General features: G+C 35.6%; 1 protein-coding gene across 2 annotated transcripts; it reads right to left on the bottom strand.

Moving 5' to 3' along the window:
- Window positions 1-146: 146 nt before the first annotated feature.
- On the bottom strand, window positions 147-17,879 carry LOC117423534 (cullin-3). 2 transcript variants are annotated; one of them, XM_034039475.3, is made up of 16 exons: window positions 17,574-17,879; window positions 9,487-9,684; window positions 8,959-9,072; window positions 8,443-8,603; window positions 5,965-6,079; window positions 5,611-5,839; window positions 5,041-5,186; window positions 4,673-4,849; window positions 4,296-4,466; window positions 3,906-4,013; window positions 3,481-3,605; window positions 2,954-3,050; window positions 2,624-2,758; window positions 1,734-1,920; window positions 1,268-1,413; window positions 147-1,045 (listed from the first exon to the last, which is right to left on the bottom strand). In XM_034039475.3, exons 1-16 carry the CDS (start codon window positions 17,634-17,636, stop codon window positions 914-916), a joined length of 2,304 nt encoding a protein of 767 aa, XP_033895366.1. In that variant the 5' UTR covers window positions 17,637-17,879; the 3' UTR covers window positions 147-913. The 2 variants fall into 2 exon arrangements, with proteins under 2 accessions (XP_033895366.1, XP_058846352.1); XM_058990369.1 differs by lacking the exon at window positions 17,574-17,879 and adding an exon at window positions 12,722-12,850.
- Window positions 17,880-21,263: the final 3,384 nt, after the last annotated feature.

Here is a 21,263-nt window from a genome sequence, read left to right as displayed (position 1 = left end):
TTTCTGCTTGATCACATTAAAATGTTATATTTTTGTTGGTGCACTTGTTAAATATATGGGTCAATCATTTACACTAAATCCATATATTTTTTACATTTCCTTTGTCTACATTTAATACGACGGAAACAAGGTTCTGTACAATCCACTTCGGCAGCGAGTACAATAACAGATTTATTTTACAATTTATATACATTAAAACATTGTGTTAACTTGTTTCCTTTATCAATATACCAGAAAAACCCAACCCATTATTAACTGCATTTGGAAGAACCTAATATGAAATGGAACAAATAACATTGAAATCAGGCTGCTGCTTCATTTTACAAACAGGCCTGACCAAGGATGTAGTTATATACTAGTGTGAGAAAAAATCCCATTGGTAAAATATAGCATGCTACAAAACAATCCCCTTTCTCTCTGCAAATCTGCAATAAAAGTATTTCAGTTTAGAATTGCTTCCAATTCAAACCTGTACACAGTCAGCCAAGTGCTCCAAAACACTAAGAAAACACATTTACATTAAAAACTGGGGAGCAAAATTCCAAATTCCATTTTTATTTGTAATAATAGTAATCCATGTTGGCTATTTTTTTTTAATCTATTTTTTTGCTTTTTTACAGTATTGAAAACAATATGCAGTGCATTCACATTCTTCCCAAGGAATTGTTTAATGGCGATCTCTACAAGGGTAAAATCATGAAAAGCCTGAAGCTGGACCAATTCATGTTGAAAATTCTCACAGGGAATAAAAGGCCTGATTTAAATAAATCTAGAACACTTACTGCATTTGTTTTTTTTATTTTTTGTTTTTTAATGGCGAAGAGGTCTTCCCAGTATTTTTATTTTCTTAAAAGGAACTTCCCAGTTCATGCGAATAGTCCAAAACGCCTTCCTGTATTTCACTGAACGCATTTTATGCTACGTAAGTATATACTTTGCGATCCTCAGGTGTTCGTGCCAAATATTCTCTCTCAATAAGTCCTTCAATTCGTTTTTTAATAACAACTGGACTTGGTAAGAAACGAGCCTTCAGCTGCTGAGTCACCTGTAAAAAAAAAAAAAAAAAAAAAAGTAGTTTACTTTTCAAAGCAAATACATTTCACTCAACACTGATGGTGCAGAAAGTGCCATAAAAATCAACACTAAAAATGTTGTATATTCAGCCCTGTTTATATCCCAATCGTTCATTTACATTTCCTATAGTTAAATTGGTTACATAACAAAACAGGTAAAGTCTAAAATATTAATTCCATTAAATTAAACTTACCTCTGCTACAAGCACATTATGCTGCATCTTCTTTCTAGATTTCATGACTCGTACAATGGCGGCCTCAATCTCATGTTTCCTGTCGTCATCTACTTTTTGCCGTGTTTCTTTTCTCTCTGGATCCGACTCTCCTTGTTTGGCAGCAACTGCATGAAATTCACATTGACACCATAATGAAAAGACTACTGCATGAACCGACGACAATTAAGACATTAATTAAAACACAGATTACATTATAAACCTTGCATCTAATTTAAAATGAAATGTACTCAAAACCATTACTGTGCAAATGTTAAGAGCTGTATATGAATACAAATATATTCCTTATTCAAATAAAATCTGTAAAAGGTGCAAGAATCTTTGAATGATAGTACATGCACTTGGCTCCAACCTTTACTTAGACAAAACATGTAAAATAAGAAGAGAAGTTTGAAAGAATTAAGGAACCTGGTCTTGTATTACAAACCTGTTTGAATCTTCACTCTGTGCAATTTGGAAGTGAACTGGTCATTTACTGTAAATACATGCCCATTCTCAATTTCTTTAGATTTTGGTTCTTTAGTAAGAACTCGCTGTGTTGGCTTGCCACATGCCAGCGACTGAAGAGCTCTAACCAGCTCTCGTTCAGGAATATCCGTCTCCTGTTGAATTTCCTAAATAAAAGAAATACATTACAAATTACATGTCAACACTGACTTTGATGCCAACTCTCAATTTTCTTAAAGAAACCATACAGCTTTGAGATTTAAAATATGCTTGTAAAAAAGTAAAAACAGGATGACAGATATGATTTACAAAAATGAAATCAACTAATAGAATAAAACCTGTGGAAAAAATGAATGAAACAACAGGGTACATTTCTTTTTTTTTTTTTTTTAAAAAAAAGGTCCAGTTTTGGAAATCTTTCATCATGGAAATGTCCTCAATACCATTTACCTTTCGGCTGTGGTTTACACAATGTTTCGCTTTACAGATGCAATGCAGTATCATTCGGTACAAGGAACTTGGTAAAGAATTAAGAAGTCATCAACAACCAAACTAAAAATATTAACTGTGATTAGATTAATAATTATTATTATTATTATTATTTATTTCTTAGCAGACGCCCTTATCCAGGGCAACTTACAATTGTTACAAGATATCACATTATTTTTACATACAATTACCCATTTATACAGTTGGGTTTTTACTGGAGCAATCTAGGTAAAGTACCTTGCTCAAGGGTACAGCAGCAGTGTCCCCCACTAGGGATTGAACCCACAACCCTCAAGTCAAGAGTCCAGAGCCCTAACCACTACTCCACACTGCTGCCCTATATACAGATATACAGCAAAACTCAACTTTTTAAACACTTACCTCAAATGTGTATTTATCTCTATTGTTGAAGAGCATTAATATTGTCATCTGAAACGTTGACACTTGCAATATGTGCTTTCTGGTATTACAGCCAGTTACTTGTGCTCCTCCTACTCCAACTTCAGAACCATCCTCCTGTTTTAGGAAATTAAAATGCGAGTATTATATACTTTGGGTAAACACACATACAAAGTATTTGTAGACACTGTTTAAATATGCAAGTGAACTACATGTGTTATATCTAGTCAGTATACTCTGAGTTTTTCAAAAGTCCAAATATTCCCAACTAATTACCAACATGTTAACTATTATTATCATGCATGTCTTCACCTTTTTAATAGGACCATAAAAAGTGGCGTTTAAATCTGCAGAGCCCATATGGTGTTGGAGTGTAAGCTGTCGACCGCTGTGTTTGGCCAAGTAAAACCTAAAGGTAGAAAGAAATAAAATGGAAAAAATATGTATCACCTGGTAATAAGAACAGAATATTCAAAACATAAGAACACCATCTATTGCGATACAAGAACTTGAAGAGATACTCTACAGTTTTACAATATATAAAATATATATATATATTTTTATATAGTATTTTATATCAATCTCTGTTACTAATTAACACTTACATTCTTTATTTACCAGGCTGACACCTAAAAATGACTACTAGGGATGTGCAACTGTAAATTTAGCCTTTCCTCGTCAAGAGTTAGTAAACAGAAAACCTCTTCACAAAATATGCGTTACAGAGGAAAACGTTAGTAATAATTAGTAATGGTAAACTATGAATAATGATCATTAGAAAAAAGGTGAACAATTACAATAAATCAAACTAAAATGTAAGGAAATAGGGGAGTCATTACCTTCTAAATACTTCAAAAGCATGTCTGGGTGCTGGAGGGATGTTGCATTTTGGTGTGGCAGATTGTGTGGGCCAGTAACCAGTAGTTAGTACTCTTACTGTTAAATCAACTCCACCTAAAGAAACCTAAACCAAATAAATAAAAGAAACAGTTCAATCATCTAGAATAGTTTGTTCAATAAGTAGAATAGCAAATACATACAGTGAAGCTAGTTGCTATGACACTTTGAAAACTGCCGGGGTCATGTGGAAGCTGCTTGTAACTATATCAACGGACACATAGAAGAATACTTTTAGCCTTCTGTACAGCTTTAAAAATCTATTTGTTAAATATTAAAATAAGACAGCATATTTTGCATTGAGACATTTGTACATTAAATTCCATTGAAAATGTGTCCTGTTTCAATCATATTTAGCTTCTCTTACCCCTGTGGACTGCAGATGTTGTCTAAACTCATCCATTGTTGTATTTGAGATGCTCATGTCCCTGAACATTCCTTCCAGTTTGGAAGTGAACTGACAGCCGCACTCGGTCTGAGGAAAACAAATTATTCAAAATGTACTTTTTTTTTTTTTTTTTTTTTTTTAACATGTCTATAAACATTAGGTTTATGACGAGAATGACATTCTTTCTCCATGTCATGAAAACAAACTGTATAATCTAGCAAGATAATAAACAGAACAGCGAGTGACGCATGTTCTACAATCTTTTAAAGGAAACTATTCCTACCAAGTATCCGATAATTTAAATCCCGGTTTCATTTTGTGGTAAAATCACTAAAGGTCGCAAAAATAGAAACCAAAGACAACAGTTACCTTCAATTTTGAGATCATGTTTTTCTCTGAATCATCAGACACACTTTTGTTGGTGAGAAGTCTTCTGGCTAAGTGCTGTTTATAATACCGTTCAAACACGTCTTTTTCCTGCATGAACCTAAACAAAACCATTGCTTTGTCGAGGATTGTCTCCACCTCCTGTTCTGTGAGCTGTAAAGAAAAAAAATCCAGAACACACACACAAAGTCAACATCTACAACTCTGCAACTGGTAACCATCAAAGCTATCTGGGGAAAGGTGACAATCAATGACAATCTTTTTTTTTTTTTTTTATGTAATGTTCCTGCTAGCCAGAACAGTTTTGTCACAAAGCAGATAGAAAAATGTTTTATTTCCGTAACAAAGTCAACACTTACTCCCTTCACTCCTTTTTTCAGCTTATCATCAATAAATAACGAGAGATACTCTGGTGACCTGGAATTGAGATTCAGGAAGTACTCAAAGTCTCCAGCAATGGTCTGTTTGAAAAGCCGATCATTATTGAAGGATTCTTGCAGGAAACGATCAAACCGGCTCTTCAGGTCCAGAAGACCCTAAAATTTCACAAAGATTTGTATTTTTTTCACTTTATATACATACCAAATACTGTAGTAATCTATTGAAAATCAGGCACACTAATAAAGCATTGTGTATATAGAAAATTTACATTAGACCCCCCCCCCCCCCCTTCTATAGAAGGACTATTTGTAGCACCCCCAAACCACCTATTACATAAAATGATTACCTGAATGTAATCTACAGGGTTCTTGCCTTCTCCTTCTTCGGACACCAGTGCCTTCCCCTGCTCCCGCAGGTATGAACTCATGCACTCGCACATTGTCTTCAGGCCATTTGGCACTCTGCTAAAGAGCTTGTACATACAGGCCAAATCTGGAAATGTGTGCACAAAAAAAACATATGGGAACTGTGCACATATTCAAAAAGAACTCTGCTGAAAGCATTTTACAGTGACCAAGGTGTTCGTGTTGTAAGACTGCCATCTAGTGGTCTGATAATGTCAAAAAAAGGTTGCAGAAGGCAGGGAGACCGATTCGGACAACACTTGAAAATTGATATTCAGAAATACTCCTTGCCAATGCCTGGCATTACTCTGTCTCCACTAGGAAAGCATATGATATTTCAAAGACATCAAGACACTACCTTATTAATGACACTAGTAGGAAGAAAAACACTAACAAAATCAGTTTAACATGAATTAACATATTTTGAGAAAATGAGCTTTGCAGGCAAATAATTGAAGGGAAATATGTATGTAATATTGATTTGTGTACTATTTTAATACAATTGAAACTACCTTCTGTCTTTCCGTTTTTCAGCATATGCACAAGACCAGAGTTCTCCATTTCCACAATGGTCTTCATGTGCTTGGAAATGAGTTCCCTCTCAACTACTTTTACAATGGGTTCTTCTGTGGATTTGTCCAAGCAGTGCATCACCCGTTCAATTTCTTCATTGATTCTAGCCTCTACTTTCTTAATGTACACACTTGCACTGTTTTCAGCTAAAAACTTCTGACTTTCCATCTGAAATTAAACAGACAGACATTAAGAAAAAGCCCAGTTAAAAAAAAAAAAAAAACAGCTCCTGACTCAGGATACAAATTAAGTGCAACATAAAGATTTTCTGTTTTGTTTAATAGAATACAAACCTGGAAAAATTCTGCAGACATCTCTAAAAATGGAGCTTCAAAATCTTCTTCATAAACTGATCTCCCTTCAAGGCCTAGAATCATTAACATCTGGCAAGCATTTCGGATTGCTCCCCTGGAAAAAATACATACATATGTTGGTCAAAATAAACAGTACACTTGAGATACATACTGGATCCATTTTAATGATTAAAACAATGGTAAAATTGCCCCCTTACTAACATCACTAATTACAAAAGTAAATACAATAAGTATGTGCAGCAATTCTACAATATAATGTATTTCTTTTTACATTTGTGAGTAGTAAGTAGCGCAATTGAATCACTGAAGATTAGAAGCAGAATGAGTGAAAATAGGAAAAACAAACAAAAAATACCTCAATACTCTAGAGGAAAAGTCAGACTTGAAATAAAAATACAAAGAAAAACAAAAACAAAATGCCCCTACCTGCAGCATGTAAAGTGGTAGTGAAACCAAAGCTGCCGAATAATGCTGGCGATCCATCCAAAGTCCAATTCAAAAATCTGTATTGCTTTTTATAGAATGGGTAATGCTTAAACAAATATATATTTTGTTTTATTAAGGCAAGAGAGCTTTCTAAACATTCGATTAACATTGTATTCATTTTACAGCAGCTCTCCGTTTCTGTTTTTAAAAATGATAAAAGGGGGGCACTTGTATTTAGAAGTGATGGAGAAACTTTCTTCACAAAGCTTCCACAAACCAGTTATACAGTGCCTATAGAAAGTCTACACCCCCTTTCAAAATTTCCACCTTTTGTTGCCTTATAGCCTGGAATTAAAATGCATTTAAATAATAGTTTCATTTATCTACACATCCTACCCCACAACTTCCAAGTGAAAAAAATATTCTAGAAATTTGTAGAAAATTAATTAAAATAAAAACTGAAATAGCTTGGTTGGATAAGTGTCCACCCCCCTTGTAATAGCAATCCTAAATTAGCTCAGGTGTAACCAATCGCCTTCAAAATCACACACCAAGTTAAGTGGCCTCCACCTCTGTTAATTTGTAGTAATTCACATGATTTCAGGATAAATTCAGCAGTTCCTGTAGGTTCCCTCTGCTGGGTAGTGCATTTCAAAGCAAAGACTCAACCATGAGCACCAAGGCGCTTTAAAAAGAACTCCGGGACAAAGTTGTTGAAAGGCACACATCAGGGGATGGGTATAAAAAAAAATATCAAAGGCATTGAATATCCCTTGGAGCACAGTCAAGATGATTATTAAGAAGTGGAAGGTGTATGGCACCACCAAGACCCTACCTAGATCAGGCCATCCCTCCAAACTGGATGACCGAGCAAGAAGGAGACTGATCAGAGTCTACCAAGAGGCCAATGGCAACTTTGCAAGAGCTACAGGCTTTTATGGCCAAGACTGGTCAAAGTATGCATGTGACAACAATATCCCAAGCACTCCACAAATCTGGCCTGTATGGTAGGGTGGCAAGAAGGAAGCCAGTACTCAAGAAAGCCCACCTTGAATCCCATTTGAAGTATGTAAAAAAAACACTCGGGAGATTCTGTAGCCATGTGGCAAAAGGTTTTGTGGTCTGATGAAATTAAAATGGAACGTTTTGGCCTACATGCAAAGCGTTATGTTTGGTGCAAACCCAACACAGCGCATCACCCAAAGAACACCATCCCTACTGTGAAGCATGGTGGTGGGAGCATCATGTTATGGGGATGTTTCTCATCTGCAAGGACTGGGGCACTTGTCAGGATAGAAAGGAAAATGAATGGAGCAAAGTACACAGAAGTCCTTGAGGAAAACCTGCTGCCCTCTGCAAGAAAGCTGAAACTGGGACGGAAGTTCACCTTTCAGCATGACAACGACCCAAAGCACACAGCCAAAGCTACACTGGAGTGGCTAAGGAACAAAAAGGTAAATGTCCTTGAGTGGCCCAGTCAGAGCCCCGACCTAAATCCAATCGAAATCTTGTGGCATGACGAAGATTACTGTCCATCAACGCTCCCCAAGGAACTTGACAGAGCTTGAACAGTTTTGTAAAGAATGGTCAAATATTGCCAAATTTAGGTGTGCAAAGTTGGTAGAGACCTATCCCAACAGACTCACAGCTGTAATTGCTGCCAAAGGTGTTTCCACCAAGTATTAACTCAGGGGGGTGGAGACTTATCCAATTATGATCTTTCAGTTTTGTATTTTTAATATATCATTTTTCTCAATATAAACTTTTTCCCCTTAACAGTATGGAGTATGGTGTGTAGATAAGTGGAAAAAAATCATCATTTAAATGCATGAAACTGAGGCACTGACAACAAAATGTGAAAAAAGTTCAAGGGGTTGTAGACTTTCTGTAGGCACTGTATGTATTCCTGGCACAGACAGCAATTTTGCACTAAAGGTTAAAACTCAAGTGCTGCACCTTACAATTGGTGTTCAGAAGTGCTTCATCTTTTGCACTAGCAAATGGGAGAGAACAGCTATAAACCTGACATACCTGTCTACCACCTCGCCTTTCCTCTCTCTTGCAATCATGTCCAAAAGCGTCTGTCTGAGGTGATCTCTGATGCACCCATAACGTACAACCTGGTCTCTGAAAATGATTAACCCAAGATTGTAGACGTTTTCTACATTATTCTGTTGTACATATACACGGTCCTATTGTAGAAAAAAAAGAATAGCATTTTTAGCATTATAGATTAAGAGGAACAATCATATTTAAAACTAAAATTAAGACGTTACTTTCTTTACATACAGCCAATCAAAGTGAAATACATGTTATTTGAACCCCTGTAGAAAAATCCTTTGGTTAGGAAATGGAATAAAGTTTGCCTTTACTCTGATTGGTCAGTATCAGGTCCCTAATGGCTAGAAAGGAGTTTGTCATTTGAAACAATAACAATGCTTAATTTCTGTTCCAAATAAAACAAAAATAAAATGTACTTTATTGTGGGACATTGAATTATGATGATTAATACAGTTTAATACAAATCAAATGTTTGCAGTTACCTACCATGTACATCAAGATGTCTCTGATCATCACCATAGCTGTCTGATGGTCATTCCAAGCTTGGTTTAATGTTTGCAAAAAATTATTATTTAACGAGTTTAACACATCTTCTCGTACCTATATATACATATATTAAAAAAAATACAATTATCAGTAAAGATTTGAAAAAAATAAAAGTAAAGGCTTATATCTCAAATAATGGGATAACATGCAAGACATACAAATGTTGTCCCGCTTTATAATTGACAGACACAGTTAGGTTTTGTAGGAAGTGATGTTTGTTTTTAATACAGTAAGAAAGAGCATAACCTTTGCAGTTGTTTGAAATCATTTTTAATTTTATAATATATGTTTAGAATAATTCTAATTGAGGAAAACACAGATTAATGAATTATGACAGCTTTCATTTAAATAAATATTATGCATTTGCAAATGGTCCTTCATAACTGTCACCAGTGAAAAGGACAACACTCTAGCTTTTTTTTTTTTTTTTTTTTTTGTTTTAATTTTTATTAAAAGACGATCTCCTACTTTGTTGATTAGATGTTCTGTGACGACTTCTCTGAGTCCTGTATAGAGTTTCTCTCCATGTTTGTGTAACACCATGGTGTATGCATTCCTGTAAAGTTCCTCAAAGCTGAGCCCGCTATTATTCTTCCGCTGGATCTCCTGGATGGCATTTTTCAGAAGGTCCCAGATGCTGTTCACATACTTCTCGTCCATCGTCATCTGCAATTTAAAACAAGAGAGAGACAATCACTTCAAAATACCAGAGTGGAGTATTAATGCTACAAAGCATGCAGTATTGTGTTTGACAGCAGTCACATGGTAAAAATACAACAATTATTCAACAAGAATCTTTTCATGATGTAAATCAAGGGTTTGTTACTCGTTGTGATATTAAAACATTTACATGATTTTGCAGAATTGTTATGCAATATTTGTTATTTGTTCACAAATACGAAAAAAAATGGTGGTTGTTAAACAAGTGGACTTATAAACCAAAAAAACAAACAAAAAAAAACAAACAATTTCCTCCAAGCCAGGTATTATCTTATACTCCATCATTATCTGAGATCATCACTTTTAAAATACCAATGATGAAAAGTGATGCTACTTTGACTCAGCATAATTCTAAAATGATTAAAAGATGAGTTTATTGAAAAATAAAATAGTGGCTATGATTCTTCGTCAGGAGTTTAGATATTCATTAGATCACAATAACTGCCATTTAAAGCATTAAAGTAATTCATACCCTTCCACAACATTGATACAAATTCTCAGAAGTCATAGGTCTCTGGCACGATAAAAAAAATACTACAAAAACCAAATGATACAAATAACTAACCTAAAAACACACATTTCAAATGGAAGACTAACTGAGCTAGCCATTTGAGGAACATTTTTGTAGAAGTGTATATATGTTACATTACCTTGTGTACTGAATCATCACAACACTCCTATTATGACTTCATAAGTGCAAAGGTTATAGTAAGAATTTGAAACTGAAATTGAGATAAAGCTCTAGATCTTTGTAAAACTTTAAAAACAATTTCTGAATGCAAGTTTATTTTTTCTTTCTTAGTTGGTTCCCAGATTGTACATCCATGTTCATTTTGCACAAATAATAAACGTCTGCGTTTACTTTACTGTATTTAGTTTTCATGACCTACTAGTTGGACAGTCATAGAAATCTTGTCGAGAAATGCTGTAGTCTTGTTTCAATGTTGTCAAACACACTAATGACTAAGCTTGATTCAATCAAACAAAAGAAAATAAGAGGTCTTATTTTCAGCAGCAAGAACTATCAAGTTTTAAAATACAGACACAGCTTTCTCTATCGTGTTGGAAGGAATTACGGCGCTTTGTGATGCACTTATGTAAACATTACATCACTGCAGAAAGACGATACTTTCAAAGTGAAAAAGATGTACTTAATTCAAATATGATTAACTCCGACTTTCAATGAAACATTTATTTCGGATGCACCTTTTTACAATAAAAATGTATCAGGTAGTCTAAATCTAGACAAAAGGAAGGCTGCATAAAACTTTGATATCTTCCAAAGTGTTTGTTTAGGTACAAAGTTGTCACTGACGTAGTGATGTACAGCATATACCAATGTTTAGCGATAGCACTTTCCCTCGCCCAACTTAACAACTCAGCCTCACTGAGCCATGACCTCTGGATGCCAAGGACATAATATTGTACTATTTCAAATCCAACAAGCATGACAGAATAAATCAAGTTTTACAATATCAGAATCAGGATTGAGCTTTACTTTGTACATCTCACCTAAGGCTTAAAATAAAATATTTCCAGGATCCGGTTTCCTGACCGACCCTACAAAATCCCCCCTGACCCAAACCATTTCTTCATTTTCAAATCACAACGGACAAAAAATAAATAAATAAATAAAAAAAACCACAACACAACTGCGGGAAAACAGCGCGGATTGGAAAGCCTCATCTGCCAAGAAAACACTGCCGAAAACCACAGTATAAGAGATCACCATTCAGGTAACGATGTTACATAATATATATACACAGGCATAAACATATTAAATGGTTTTAAATAAATATTTAATATTCGAGAAACACTTGAACACTGGTTTAAGAATGCATCTGTTGTGTTAAACGCCCTTTTCAAGCAGCATTTCATATTATTAAACCTCCACACCGCAGTTACTAGTACTACATACTACTTTAAGTTATTTAACTAATAGTTTAGATATTCTTTGTAATTGACATTGATCGCCTTCCATCCATCTCTGATAACACTGTGTAACAATTTTTTTTTTTTTTTTGGTTCCTGGGTAGTAAGTGTTATTTCCTAATTGCTTATGCCTCAAACGTATAGAAAATGGCTATTATTCCCCACAAACTTTGCTTTTGTGACCAGGACAGTGATATTTTGAAATTTACCTATTTCCAATGAGAAAACGGGCGAATTTGTGTCTTTTCGTTCACATAAAGTCAGAAAAAAACAACATATGAATCTAAATTAAAATGTATTTACACTAAAGTAATACAAAAATGACTACAAAAGATTTAGAAGTGAGTAGTTTTTCGAGATTTATTTGTAATGTGATATTTTATAATGCGATACTTTGTACTGTGACATTTTGTAACAATTTCAAGTCACCCTGGATAAGGGTGTCTGCTAATAAATAAATAAATAAATAAACAAATAAATAAATAGAACATTTTGATTTCAGTGACGGTTAAAAGAGTGTGACGCATATCAGATTATTTAATTTTGGCCCGTTCCAACCCTTGTCCGTTTTTTAGGAAATGGAAAAAATACAAATGTCAAAAATACATAGCTGAAAGGACTGCGTTTTCAAAATAAATAGTCTTCCATTTTGATGTACTATAGTTGGTTACAGTACCATATTTAACAGAAGTATTTTAATTCAGAACAGTGATTCTGAATATATAACTTATCAAGAGACGACTGTAGACACGTTGACTGTACAGTACATTGTAGCAGTGTGTAAAATTCCACATTACCACCCAACAGCAAAATGAAATCAAAATGTTACCCATGCACAAAACTGTGTAAAACCTAAAAGCAATGCAGTTTATCAAAAGATTCAGAAAAAAACACCACATTATCCAGAATTGAAACAGTATTCAAAATTGCATGTGCTGTTCAATAAGGCTCTAATTTCACAGTGCACTTGTAAATGAAAATACACAAATGCAAGATTACAAAAAAAAAAAAAAACATTAAAACTGTTTAATGATTAACTGTTTCACATTACCGTAGCTGGAATTGCTCTTCTCGTTTGTTTATTTGTTGCTGCATTTTCATCAGGTAAAACTTGCTGAAGCTCTGTGTAACCAACAGAGTATCTCTGCAGCCCTGGAGCACAGCGCAGACACACTGTCCTGACACACAGACACCTGCATGGACCGATTTGCGCATGTGAAAAAAACAAACAAACAAAAAAAAACAAACCTGGGCTGTGACGAATAATCAAATACATTTTAACATTGAAGAGATGGGTTTTGTATCAGAAAACTGGTGACAGAGTTGGAAATTGCGTGTGACGGGTAAGTGCCTTGTGTGTGTGTGTATATCTATCTATCCACATATATTATATATAATGGGAATTGATTTTATTCTTAACACAAGGACGGTAAAATGCGCCTGACCTGTATCTGGGTATAGTATATCCAAGTGCTGACTATTTTATATTCTGCCCTTATGGACAACAGAATCCCATTGTAACCTCATGAAGGGTTTTAGGTGGCTGTGTGCTCTAATAGCCAATAACTTTGAGTAATGTAAAAACTTCGAACCAACATTTACTAAAATGTTTTGGTAGCTTTTCCATTTTATGCACAACGTCTACATCTATTTTATTTGCATACCTTTTGCTAATTTCAGAACACAAATTCTAAATATATACATGGTTTTATAAATGTGTCTTGTGTTTCTAGCTGACCATGACACTGCATTGTCAGCTTTCCATAAAAAAACAAAAAAAAACCACACACATGTAAGGAAGCCTCTGCAGATGTATCCGGAAATGGGAAGCAAGGGACATGGAGTTGACTAACTCCAGAAGTGGCTTCTAATGCACTAAAACCAATCTTGGCTATGTTCAATTACAAATATATAGTCCTGACATGCAATTTCAGGGGCACAAGCAGAATCTGTGCTGACCGATCCTGCTACAGTGCCCCAGAACTCACTGCAGAACAAATGCAGTGGATTCCTGACCCTGTCCTTGATGCCAGTGGTAATCACTACCTCCACCTTTCAGAAGCGATTGGTACAGCAACAACTGACACAGGTCGTCCATCAACGAGTCCATGACATCAGTGAAACCAAGCACATCAATGGACTTCGACCTTGCTGAAGAAAAGGTGTTTGCAATTTTCACTCCTTTCAATATCTGAATATACTGCTTTTTGTGAAAAAGCAGATCGGTCAGATACCTGTTTTGTAAACATTTATTGTCTTTAAACTTTTTTTTGTGTTTTTCATGCAGGAAGAACAAAGAAAGAACACACCCCACTTCACTGCCCAAAATGCCGGCATGACCATTTCATGTGTTGCAAAACCCGAGTACTATACACTAAGCATTGTCCCACAGGACGCCCGAAGACCGCAGCAGCACATGTCCTTTGAGGAGGGAAGTACACCTTACGAGCTCCTTTTGTATCTCCTGGCCACATTCTTTATGAGAAGTGGAAACACCTCTGTCTCATAACTGTGGAGACTGCTTACAACTACTCATGCCCATTTGTGCAGACTGGCACACTAGCAAAGGACTTAAGCCAATTTGTCAAAGAACATATGGCAAGGGGAAATAAATGTATTTCCCCTTATTTTCTCGTTTGAAAAAACAAAACACTTTAGGCCTTACTTTAGGCATAAGAAAACATTATTTGGGAAATTCTTTTCAGGTAATACCCTGAATTTATATGTAATTATACACTGTCTTTTCGCTTAGAAATTGCACTTCATATTCTACCGTTTAGAATGGCTTTGATTACTAGCAAGAGTACACTTTTTTTGTTAAATTAAACATGAAAAAAGTTAATCAGAGAAAGGAGATGACCATAAACCAACATCCACTGTATGCATAAAGTTTGACATACAAATACAGTATTGGCAATAGAATGTCCTAATCAAACTTCAAGATAATCACTTCTTTAGATATAAAATATGTAAAAACATAAGGAAAGTCATAATTGGACAAGCAGTTCTTTAGATGCATGTAAAAGCATGACATACATAGGCAGTTAGCCTTCATATAACCTCGAGATTATGATACATACATTCCATAACTTGTGCTAAAGAATGTCTGTTTAAGTGTAACAGACAGACAGCCTTCACATACCCTCAGATTAGCAAGTTTATCACTATTAGAGAAACAATTATCTTAAGGCATCCCTAGCAGTGCATAATATAGGTTATGTATAGAGTTGACATGTCCTTCATTCAGAACATATGCAAGCAAGATTCACATTTAGTGAAGGTTAATATGGGCAGAAAACAAAAAATCCTGTAAAACCAACAATGGCCAAGCACAACTGATGGAACTCTACCTTGTGTTTCATAACCAATACAAAAAAATCCCTCAGAACTGGATTGTGTGCCGAAGAACAACAACCTCATGGGGTTACATCATTATATAATGACTTGGCTTGGATCCGAGTATTTCAGGGCTCTAACCAGTTCTAGCATGCAGAATCTACTAAATATTATGATTAAAAAAAGACTCCCATTGCATAACAGTCCGAGCCATCTTAATTAGACAAACCAGGGAGAGGAAAAGTGTGTTTCTGTCTAAAGTAGAAAACTAGAAGCATCACCACTGAAAAAAAAAACAAACAAAAAAAAACATATTGCACCAACTACTGTACCCGTACTGTTACTGTATGTATAATGTAGGTTTTTCAATAGTGGCACAAAATGATGCATTGACGGAACAATTAACTTTCCAATGGTATAAAATGAAATACTAAAAGCAATACGATATCAGGTTGGATCCTCTTCAAGCTTCAAGGAAGCAGGGGTTTTGTTTCTAAGAGACTGGAATACCCAATTACCCTATTTATCAGCGATTAATCTCAGGTAAGTAAAAAGCACACCACCACACTTGAAACAAGTTAATCAAAGTAAGCTTATTCTGACAGGTGCAACAATGTTTTTCTACAACAGATAATACATTATTTTATATGTGCACCACATGACGACTACATGAACTGTATATGTGAAAACTGAAGAGAATTTCTCCTTCCATTTACTGCGTGGCAAAAGTATACTGTAGAGAAAAAGTAACTAATAATTTCAATCCGTTTAGGTGGCTACAGATTTCTAACTTGTTTCTCCTTTAGGCCTCCTCAGAAATGTTTGAGATTTTCTGTAAGTTATTAATGAAAGATAACTACTAGACCTCTTGGAAGCTTTAATAACAGTTTAAAATACTACTAGCATAAAAAAGTGCTTTAGGCTATGCAAGGTGACCATGAACATGACGCTGATTAACCATAGTAAAAGCAAAGATCCTTTTTTTCCCCCAATTTTGTAAAGCACCTAGTAATACCTACATTTTTAAACAAATGATACATTAGCAGGTAATGTTTTTTGGTGTAGTTGAAAACCATGAAACTGTGGACTTTTTTTTTTTTATCATTTAGTTTAGCTGGCTGTAACGTGCAATACATGATATGGTTACACTGCAAATGTTTTAACTAAATAAAAATCATAAAATCACCAGCTACGGTAACCCAGACTTACTGTAGCCATCCTCATTAATGAATTCTGATTATTTATTATAATATTGAGCCTTTTCCTTGGATAGTAGCAGGTGGATTTACCAAGCTGTTTTTCTTTCAGTAACTTCCCAGCTGTAATAAGAGCCACATTGAGCTCTGCTACAGAGCTCTTTTACTTCTAGAATTAACAGATGGGACATTATTTGTTCTCAGAGGTATGTAATCATTTAGATTTTGTCTTAAACTAGTTGTTGTTTACTACATGCATATATTATGACCACCCACTGCACCAATATTAGGCCTAAATATTGCTCACTTCTAGTAGTCTGCACAACTTTTAGGCCTTCTGACTAACACTTTGACAAGTCGTGATAAAACAGTATAAATAAAAGTCTATTTGAAAATATACATAACCAGTGTACAGTAGTGCAGTTTCTTAAATAAATCTTTGCGAAACTGAAAATGTTAACTGCAACATCAGTTGAACGTTTGAGTGGAGATACATCCCCAAACATAACCATCTTGAAGTGGCACTAAGTCTGTCTACAAATTATTTTTCAATGAAATTCGTAGTCTCTCTACAGCAAATTTAACAATTATAAAAATGATAACTGTAAGTTGAGTCGTGTTAGACATACTATGAACTTAGACAAATGCACGACAGACTAAACATTATATTACTGTATTCTTTACAGATTTCTGAAACATTTTATGATCTCTTCTGAATACGCGGTCAATTTTCGGCCAATTCCATTATTGAGGCCACAAGACCATGTTAAAATCAGTTCGAAATACCGCAACAACAGTTCCACCTAGATTTAATTAAAAGGCAATTGTTCAAATCAACCCCGTTTTTCCAAATGTAACCTCAATTTTGGTATGTACTGAATGTTAAATACACCTTAAAATAATAGTTTCAATATTTAACAGCATTCAACTGTGCTTGACAAGTTCGGAATATGAAAGAATACAATCGCTTTTGCCCTGATGTGATGCCTAATACTTTAATTGGGTTATAACTGGAATGCTCAGGACAATATTAATATATAAAATAAAGATACAGGAGATACGTTTATTTAGTAATGCATTTATAAATCCATTCGAGACTTTCGGTGTACTGGGTTGTGTTAAAACAAGTGTCACGAAGGCCATATAAACAACAAAGATGTGACGCTGGTTCTCAAATTCACTCGCAAAACTCCGACACACTTTTTTTTTAAATCCATGGCTCACACACTGGATCTGTCCTTAACAATCGCATCAAGAACCCTTTTTGTTTACAATTAAAGAGGCCTTGCCTTCCCCTATTCTCACTGAAGCCCCGACCCTCGCGTCTGTCTGCATGCCCAGCTCGGCTTCCCGTCTCCGGCTACTACTTACAGGAAAGGCTCGTATCCTCATCTTGGTGTCCTTCTTGGTGCCGCCTTTGCTGAGGTTCGACATATTTAATTTGTTTGGGTTTGTTTATTTACATGAAAGACTATTTGGGACGTGAAGGTGAAACGTGTTGGTGACTGTGCTGTTAAGTCCCCTCAACCTTTCCTGCGGGTCTGTGTCCCTCTAGCTGGGATATTATTGTCACTCCTCCGCTGCCGCTCCAATCTCCGAGTCTCTCAGTACAGTAATGGCGGACAAAACAGCTCTCACTGCGCAGGGCAACAGGACCTCAACTCGCGCGAGATGAAATAAAAAAGTTCAAGGAACAGGAAGATGCCGATAAAAGTTGGGCAGGTTGATACGGGTATACCTGTTCTAGTCGAAGCACCGTTTCATGTCTGTTTTGGGGTCAGCGTGGGTAACTGTTGCTGTACACTTGAGCAAGGTACTTTACCTAAATTGCTCCCTCCACTAAAAAAAAACAACTGTATAAATTGGTAATTGTATGAAAAAAATAATGTGATATCTTGTAACAATTGTAAGTCGCCCTGGATAAGGGCGTCTGCTAATACATACATACATACATACATACATACATACATACATACATACATACATACATACATACATACATAATAATAATAATAATAATAATAATAATAATAATAAATGCAATCAATTGCCAGACACAATGGTGTAATGACACACAATGAACATACCACTTTGCAAACAAACATGGCATTGACTTTTTATTAACATTCAGTAAGCTTTTTTTTTTTTTTTTTTTTTAAACACATATTAGTCTGCACCTCTGGAAAGTTTATTTTGCCAAAGGAAAGGGAAATAATGCTCAGTCTGGATTCCATCTGTAATTAAATGTCATAGTGCGTGCTGAATTTATTTTTTATTTTTTATAAATACTGCAAAAAAAAAACCAAACTCCCATGTTTACAATCAAGCAATATAGAGATATGGCTGTTATTAGGCAATATGTTATGTTTAAATATTAGTAAATCCAAATATTCTCCAATCTGTCCTTTTTTTAAGATAACTACAAATGCACAACATCACATTTAATTTAAACTGTGAAAATACAGTAAGATATTGGCATTTAAAAAGTTCTATAAACTTTTAGAATGGTAAAGCATGGATGAGCCTCTTCTTGTAAAATGTTGAGTGAAATTCACCCTGCCAACTAGTGGTCAAAGTGTAAAAGTACAAGGTCATAGTCAGTAGTACTGTACAACATACATAAATGATGTAAAAGCCCAGTCAAAGAGAACTTCTGTAGCCATATCCAACAAATGTATTAACTACTACTATGACTACTACTACTACGACTACTACTACTACTACTACTACTACGCAAGATCACTGGGGAGGGTTTCTTGCACCGTGGGGCCATGTTCAGGGCCCTTATCCGGTCTCGAGTTAAGTTAGAGCGCACCCACGTGGAGTCCACTGGCGACATGACAGCTTTTGGCAGGCTCATCATTTAAAAAGCCCTGTAAACTGATAAAATTCAAGGGTGAGGCAACAATAATCTCAGTCTAGACTGTGACAGCTGGTGACTGAGACACACCTAACCAATCATGTGGTCGTGCCGAGGTCCCCTATAGTCTTCAGTGTTTGCACCATGTATCTATCTGTCTCTATCATACCTGTTATCCTTGCACATTTTATAGGATCATTCAAGTCTACAGAGTCTATTGTGTGCTTTCTGCTTGTGTTGTACTGTGGGCACAGTCGTCCATCTGGTCATCTCTCAAAATAAATGCCATTGCACTTCCTTTATTCAGCCCTATTTGTGTTTGGGTCAAGCCAAGAACAACACATTTGTTCAACTGAACACACACTATGTATTTTCATTATTATTGTTGTGATTGTGTCACAAATACAAGAACCAAACCAAAATGATTCCTGGATTCCCCAAGCCTGCTCACAGCAGGCAGAGATGCTTACTGTAGAGTAGGTTGAAAACTCAGAACCACTCTTATATGCTTTTCAACCTTTATATTTATGTTGGTATTGACAGTATCTAGCTATGATACATCTGCTTAACCATGATTAAGTGCCTGCCCTATCAAGTGTTCAATTTGCAAGCGCATGTGGTTGTACAATGGTGTGCACCTCTGTCTTCTACGATTAGCCTCACAGCAAATAGACTTGTAGCCTTGTTTCACTTGAGTGCACCGCGCATCACGTTAAATTGGTTCTCATTTCCCCTGCTATGGCTTGCATTTAGAACCCAGGACTAAAAGTGCACCTGCATTTAGGCAGCAGTAAGGTATTTTACAGATCTTTGTTGTCGGACAATCCAAGTTTTTTTTTTTTGTTCTAGTTTCCTCTTATTTTTGGTTTCTGATGCATCACAGTTTTAATACAGGGTGAATGGGATATTAGTCTGGGATATGCTGCTGATGTGTTAATTGAATCAAATTGCATATTGTGCCATTTTAATGCTGCTAATGGCACTTGATTTATGGCTAAAAGTGAATTGACGCAAGCCCTTTTCTTGTGAAGTGACATTGTGAAATGTGATGGTATTACAGTACATGTAAGTTATCAATGAACACTTATGTACTGCATCATACTACAGTGTTTTTATATTTGTTACATGTGGCAACTTGGCAGGTCAACCATACAGAGCAATGAAAACTCCATGTACCCTGGCTGGACCTTCAGTCATGATTTTGTAATTACATTAATAGAAATTTTAAAACAGTTTATGTGAACTCTATGGAGTTTGAGAAGTTGCCCTGCTAGACCTTTAAAATAAAAACATTATGCAGTATAAAACAGATAATATAATTATACACACAGTGACTGAAGGGGATGACCAGGGACATGGAGGATTGGAAGTGGGGGACTAGGGGGGGATATAGGGGTCCTCTCTCAGTTATGAGTGTTTATTTTTCTTAGGAAGCCTGTTTCTAAGGTTAGTTAATATTACAGTGTTTTGCTTTTGCTGAAAACTGTATGCTGTGCTTAAATGCATCCTGTTTTTATACATATACTTTACCTGCTTGTCTGCATGACCACCAGTCACTCTGTCCATTCGGACAAACAAAAACGCTTCCCTTTTACTGTGCTGTCCTTTGATTGAAGGCTTCATAAATAAATACATCTACATGGCAAAGCCTGGTACATGAAAGAACAGTCAGTCCAATATTTCAGGCAGCTTTTTCAACACATTATTTCAGATACATTTCCAGCCCTACAAGCACTGCTTTATATTGCTTTCCACGTTTTGATGCATCTATGAAACTGGCCTTTGACCATGCAATCTGTTCTTTGGTTTAGTCTTGACCTGGGTTTTATCTCTTGAGAATGAGGTGAGATGCTTATATTTTTGTCTGTTTCTATGAGCTTTTATTTTACATTGTGATCTCATTTACACAGTCTGCTTCAATTGCTCGGCTGGTCAATAATGCTTTTCTCAGCGTCCATTTAGTTTATAAAATATTTATTTGTACATATATACAGTAAAATCCCTCTATTAACACCACCAAGGCACTGGAGAAACCATGATATATGATAGGTATGCGAGGCCAGTTGCTTTATTAATTATTTACAATCCCAGAGTAGGCTATACGGTAACTCCAATTAATGACGCCAGAGGGAGACATTTACTGGACAATGCTGTGTGAAAAATAAATGCACTTTTCACTACTATGAGAGAGTGGGTGAACA

The sequence above is a fragment of the Acipenser ruthenus genome, chromosome 17, assembly GCF_902713425.1.
Source record: "Acipenser ruthenus chromosome 17, fAciRut3.2 maternal haplotype, whole genome shotgun sequence".
Taxonomy (NCBI): Eukaryota; Metazoa; Chordata; class Actinopteri; order Acipenseriformes; family Acipenseridae; genus Acipenser; species Acipenser ruthenus.
Note: the sequence above shows the minus strand (reverse complement) of the source record. Positions and strands in the feature narration are given on the sequence as shown.

Coding starts and splice junctions, on each gene's coding strand:
- LOC117423534 (XM_034039475.3), bottom strand. CDS start 17,636: ATGTCGAACCTCAGCAAAGGCGGCACCAAGAAGGACACCAAGATGAGG. Junction 4,467..4,672: donor TGAAAAAAGGAGTGAAGGGA/GTAAGTGTTGAC, acceptor TTTTCTTTACAG/CTCACAGAACAGGAGGTGGA. Junction 3,606..3,905: donor AACATCTGCAGTCCACAGGG/GTAAGAGAAGCT, acceptor TATTTGGTTTAG/GTTTCTTTAGGTGGAGTTGA.